The 6,575-nt window shown below is 31.5% G+C and overlaps 1 protein-coding gene and 1 long non-coding RNA gene across 2 annotated transcripts; one reads left to right on the top strand and one right to left on the bottom strand.

Annotated features, from left to right (window-relative positions):
• The first annotated feature begins 2,243 nt into the window (after positions 1-2,243).
• Positions 2,244-2,611, top strand: LOC124911342. The gene is made up of 3 exons (XR_007096612.1): positions 2,244-2,309; positions 2,390-2,466; positions 2,594-2,611. It is a non-coding gene; the product is annotated as an uncharacterized LOC124911342 (long non-coding RNA).
• A 1,909-nt stretch (positions 2,612-4,520) lies between these two features.
• On the bottom strand, positions 4,521-6,575 carry LOC124912553 (low-temperature-induced cysteine proteinase-like). The gene is made up of 5 exons (XM_047453190.1): positions 6,057-6,575; positions 5,747-5,979; positions 5,523-5,660; positions 4,877-5,389; positions 4,521-4,792 (listed from the first exon to the last, which is right to left on the bottom strand). Exons 1-5 carry the CDS (start codon positions 6,547-6,549, stop codon positions 4,634-4,636), a joined length of 1,536 nt encoding a protein of 511 aa, XP_047309146.1. The 5' UTR covers positions 6,550-6,575; the 3' UTR covers positions 4,521-4,633.

Raw genomic sequence — 6,575 nt, 5'->3', positions numbered from 1 at the left:
ACCAATATTAAATCCCACGTCATGACCCTAGCTTCTAGTTGGAATCAAATTCGTGATATTTTTGTCTCTTAAACCGACTCTTATTATTGGACTACCTTGATGAGTTATTTCACGCTCATAGTAACATCTATGTTTTTCAGAATTTCAGAAATAAAAACTAATATATATATATATAGGTGCAGATCAATTGAGCAAACTGCATATATGAGGTATTATGTATATGTTCCAATCATCAAGCTATCTATACTATAGTACTAGCTAACTATATATATATTCATTAGTTATAATATTGTATTACCAAGAAAAAAATCTTTGAAAAGTCAGACTAAAAAATCAAGTCTTTATTATGTCTAATGTTAGTGTTTTTAATCATATTGCAAAACAAGTTAAATTGTCTTGGTCTTTTTATTAATTTTCCATTCATTGTTTTACATACTATTCTTTATATAGATCAAGACTTTTTACGTGTTTAAAACTACTTTTTTTAAACTTATTCAGCTCATCGATAAATTGCAAAATCCATTTTAGTAAGCCGAGATTGTATTAGATTTTTCAAAGAAGAAAGTTTGATTTAAATTTTTTTTTTATTAGTAAGATATGATGGAGTTCAACTATTCATAATCAGAACATTTGTAAACAAAAAATTAGTACTCTTTTTTACCAAAAAGTACATAAAAAATAGATAACATACAAATACTTATGTCTTGTTTATAGTGTGTTTATTTGAATAAATTTGTTAAGTTAAAGACTCTTCAAAAAGTGATTTTTGTTTTTGTGTAAATAGAATTCAAGGTTAATAGAAAAATACTTTTTTTGAAAAGGAAATAAAAGAATCTAAGAAAATATGCATGAATAAAGCACAAATATGAAACAAATCTAAGATTGAAATCAGAGGCAGGCAGCTAGCTTTTAATGGTCGGTGTTATTTATACATGAATAAAACATGTAGCTTCTTTTAATATAATTAAGAGACATGATGCATGATTGATGACTAATGATTAGTACATACAAATTTGGGGTTCCAATTATTTTTAAGACATTGCTTGATTAATTAATTTATTTAAAAATATTAAGTTTTTATAGACTTAAAAATAAAATGCAATAATTCAATTTTAAAGAAGTTAATTAGTTTGAGTACATATACACTTTCTAATATATATATATATATATATATATATATATATATATATATATATTAGCCCAGCTTGTTAAATAAATATATAAATAATTATTGAGTTATGATGTGGAGGCTCATAATTTGGTAGATATTATAACCTCATGTGGTTCCATTTCACATTGGATATTTAAAAAAATATTTATTTATTGAAATAAAATAAAGAACAATCGGATGCAATTATGGGTTTGTTTGATGGAGTAATGATAGGGAACATCCTTTGCTAACCTCAACCACATTTAAAAAATAAGCTCGGTAAAAAAATAAATTTATCATCTAAAATGTTATATAGAAAAAGTATATTCGGGACGGGATGCTCTCGGACATGACTTTTTCTTTCTAACTTTTTATATTTATAAATTTTCTCTTTAACTTCATACATGATAATTTTATTTTTATTTTTTATGGCTGTCAAGTGGGGATGTTGGAGAGTCGCTGCCTTCAATGTCGCTCTCCCTATCATTATTTTGTTTTTGTGTGTTTTTTTTTCCAAGATTTTATATCAAAATTAACTCAACCATCGTTTCAATTATCTAATATTTATTTTTATATATTTAAATACCAAAATTACCCATTTTGATAATTTAACCAAAAAACTAGTTTTAAAAAGTATTTATCAAACAAGGTTTTTTTTAAGTAAAAAAACCCTGAAAAAAAAACATTCCTCAAACAAGCCCTAAAAGATGAGTAAAAACAACATTATTATTTTTTTCTAGATAGAGAAAACTTTCTGGCCTCGAAAGTCATTAGAGGAATATTAGAGATCTGTGCCTGCCTGCATGTAATTTAATTCCATTGTTGAAAAACCTTTTCGTTGAACCAGATCAATATATTATTATTATTATTATTATAATTATTATTCCATCTCCTTTATATATATATATGTTACTCTTGTTGATCGATCTCTGGGTAATATTATTAATGGCAGCAGCCGGCATAGAAGAATTAGACATCATGTGGTCTTTTCATGATCAGTTGAACATGAAAGAAGAAGAAGAAGTTGCCATTTATAGTAATAATAATAAAAAGAATGTTCGACAATATGTCCGATCAAATATTCCTCGTCTCCGGTGGACTCACGACCTTCATCTATCCTTTCTCAATGCTCTTCAAATCCTTCATCACCAACAAATTAGTAAGTTTTTATTATTTATTTCAATTTATATAATTAATTAATTAATTAATCCATTCATTCATTCATTACTTACTTAGCAGAAGCAACTCCTAAATTACTTCTTCAATCCATGAATGTAAAAGGACTTACCATTTCTCATATTAAAAGTCACCTCCAGGTATTTTCTTTTCTATATATATATTTCTCTAAAACATAATAAATACATATTTTTTTTGTACTCTCTAGTGTTTTTTGAAAAATTCAGAAGTTTTTTCACGAGTAATTAATTTTATATTTATTTTCAGATGTATCGCAACAAGAAGCTTGATGAATTTGGTCAAGGTAATTTTTGGATATCGGGTTTATTTTCTACCTAATTAATGTTGTAGAAAATTCATTTAAATTATTACATTGTTCCACAGTTTTACCTCGAAATCAATTGATTGAAGGAATTCGTAGAGGACGGAAAAGATTAAATTGTGGAGTAATAAAAGAAATTAGTAGTCTCCAACAAGAGGAAATGGTGAATGATAGACTTCTAGTAGAAGCACAATGTGCACATTTTCGCGACGAAAATGAATCTCATCAACACTTCCTTCCACTTTTTATCCATGATCAGCCTCCTTTGGGCCTTAGATCCGACTACTTAAGGTACATTAATATAGGAATTTGATTTTGACATTTCAAATTTTTTATTTAAGATTTATTTGCAACATATTCTATGTAAATATGATTTATAGGAATTGTTTTGAATCACTATGGTTTGAGAAAATCTATTTTCATTAAAAACGATAATCACATGCAGCAATGTTGAAGATAACGACAACTTAAAGAAGAGAAATCAAGACAAGCACATATCGAAATCAAACCTAATTATGGAAGCCATAGACGAACATTTGCAGTATGAAGATGAACCTTTAAAACCTAGCAAAGTCACCAGGAAATGGCATCCGCAACCATTCGACTCTAACCATTTGTTATATCGAGACAATGACAATATTATCCCTCACCTTTGGCCTAAGGTATTTTAATTATATATCTCATTTTTTGCCCTTATTTAAAGTTAGGTTTCTTTTGATGATATCATGATCTTATAGTTTCATTAAATTTGATTAAACCAGGATTACACAAGTAGGTCTGCCCATGATGAAGTCAATGTCCATGGACAGGGTACTGACATGGCTTCAACTCATGATATTAACACCATGCTTTCGCTTTCTTTATAAGTAGTTATCAATAAAAACGTTAAAGAATGCCACGTGCCCACGTCGTCGGCGCCATGTCACAATTCAGTTCACGTCCATCAGCAGCATGATTCCGGCAATGAGTTTTGACATAATGACATGGCTAGACAGGTGGCGCCATGTCACCTCTAGGAATACATTAGGATCATGCACGCACGCATGTAGCTGTTAGCTAGGCAAGTACTTATCTCATTCAAACTACTTTTGGAACCTACATGAAATGTTTAATCTTGTTTATTTATTAATAATTTCAATTATATTTGGATTTATTTGAAAAACAAGTAAAATATAAAATTTTATTATCATAATTTAATTTTACAAATTATAAATAGATATATTTTTGTCCAATGCAATAAATATAACTCATAGCGCAGCCATAAATTTTACCTAAAGCTATCTTTGCGTCCCAAGAGTGGCGTCCATGCATTAAGGAAATAATTCACTTCTACCGCATTAATAAACGTCGCTATAACGCCGGGATTGTGTACTTTTTAGCGACGATTATTAGCAACGTTTTAGATTAATATCCTATAAATACTAAAAATAAATATAATTTAAATTCATATTTGAAAACCAAGTCTCTAATAATGGATACTAAAAATACAATGATATGGGTAGAAAATAAAAGATTACAGACTAACTGAAATGATAACAGTTGTGCATAAGAGATTCAAAATTACAATTCGAATTTTTACTAAAAACACTCAAGAGAAATTAAGCCCATCCCATTTTTTTATTTTATTTTAAGAAACTGACATGATTTCCTAATTCTTCAAATCCACCACAAATTTTTTTAAACTCACCCACCTCTATTTACTAGATCGTCTCTTAGTGTGAAGACTTGAACCATAGCTACGAGTCTTCTAAGCTACAAGTCTTCACATAATATGCAAGTGACGATATTATTTTGAGTTTTGACCCACGAAACAATTTTTGAGTAAAATTAGTAGTTAATATAATCCAATCCTGCCTGATTACAATTCTGTCATTTTCAGTGACAACAGTAGCTAATATACTTTTAAACGTTCATAATGTCCAATGAAGATGACATCCAACATGAGATAACAGCCCCTTTTCAAAAGGAGAAAAGATCAATCTAATTCATACAACACCAAATGGGTTCCTCCTCTTCCATTGCAGATCTACTTTCGTCTCCTCCTCTTTCTCGACTCTCTTCTCTACATATTTCTCGCTCCATGGAAGCTTAAGCTTTGCCACTTTATGTTTCTTCCCCGCCACCCCCAAGTAGTCTCCTTCATTCTGTAAAACCCCAATTCAACAAAAAAGAAAATATTAAAAATTAACTTTTAGCGACGTTTGTAATATATATTTATATTTACACACCTTGAGACAGAGTGCTTCTTTCATATCACAGATTGGGTAATCGCTAGGACAACAAAAGTCCACCCCACCATTATTTCCAGCGCCGCCAGTACAACAAACAGCATTCTTATATTCACAACATCCATATAATAAACAATAATCAAATAACTCAAAAACACAACAACATGTCTCATTTGCCCAGCAGTAAGCGAATTCCCCACAAACAGACGGCGTCGGAGGTGACGGAGGAGGAGGAGGAGGAGGAGAAGGCGGCGGAGCAACCGGAGAAGGGTAAGGAGACGGAGGGAAAGAAGTTTCCATAGTTGGATATGAAGCCAAAGAATTAATACCACAAACCCCGTAAATATTTGTTGTGTTTTTTTTAATGTAGATATAACCATCTTTTCCCCAACCGGTCCCCCATGAATTTTTAACTATCCAATATTCTTCGTCTCCTTCGCTCCCATACCCTACTATAAGAACCGCATGATTTATCGCATTTGGGTCACTCGAACAAAACCCATCGTAGATTCCCTGCGTTATTTTGATTTCTAGGTAAAATTCTCCTTGATACAAGTTAATTTTGTTTGCCTTTCAGTATTTTAATTTTTTAATGTAATGTTTTGTTTCGTTTTACTTAAGACATTTAAAAAAATATAGGACTTACATCGGTATAGAGTTGGAAATCAATTGCACTTCCATCTATAGCGACGCTAACCGGTTGGCCAGCAACCGCAGAAAGAAGAGATCTTTCATCGACATTGACAACTTTATAGCCGTCAATACTCACCACCTTCTCGTTTATCTGGAATTTCATAAGAAATTAGAAAAGTAAAAAAACGTCGCTAAAGTTTTATCGATAACGACAGTTCTGAAGAAGTAAGACTAGACCTTTTCAGTGTTGCAAATGCTATCAGATCCAACATAAGGGTAATCGGATTCAGAGTCTATGCCTCCGTTGTTAATAACCCATTCAAAGGCATTATTCATATATCCTCCGTTGCAACCGTCGCTAATATTATCACAATCAACAAGTTCTTGTGATGAGAGGCTAATTAGGTCTCCAGTCACAATAGCGTGAATTCCTTCCATGGCTCCCGTCGAAGAGAAAGACCAACAACTTCCTATAAATAAATAAAAATTATTAATCTCAATCTTCACGTTATTAACAATACGCTCTAATAAACTAAGTTAAACTAACCGCATATGCCTTGATCCTTTACGCTTGTGACAGCGCCAAGCTTTCTCCAATCGAGCGAAGAAGGTGGAGCATCAAAACTCTCCACATGACCCGTCTTCTTTTCGCTCCTATTTTTCATCACTTTTGACGTATAAACCTCTCTAAATTCAAAGTTGCTCAAATCAGCAAACTTGTTCAGCCCCACCTTATGCCCTGTTCTTGAACTACTACCCTTCCTTGAATTCATCTCCATTATGTAATACAAATTGTTATTGAAAATCTGAAACCTTTTCTCTTCTTCCTTTGCATGCTTGTACACCTTCCCATGTTTCTCCTTCCATTCTTGGAATAGTTCAGCCACTGTCTCCTCGGAAACTGGATTAATCCCATCTATGGACTGGTCTAGAATAGAGAATTGATCATCATTAGGAAGAGTAATTGAACTGGTGAATGAAAAGGAAACACAGATGATGAAAAACAGAGCAAAGTAAATTTTTTGTGTAGTCGTCGTCATTCCGAGAATTAGTATGTGACAAATGA

This window comes from Impatiens glandulifera, chromosome 8 (assembly GCF_907164915.1).
Source record: "Impatiens glandulifera chromosome 8, dImpGla2.1, whole genome shotgun sequence".
Taxonomy (NCBI): domain Eukaryota; kingdom Viridiplantae; phylum Streptophyta; class Magnoliopsida; order Ericales; family Balsaminaceae; genus Impatiens; species Impatiens glandulifera.
Note: the sequence above shows the minus strand (reverse complement) of the source record. Positions and strands in the feature narration are given on the sequence as shown.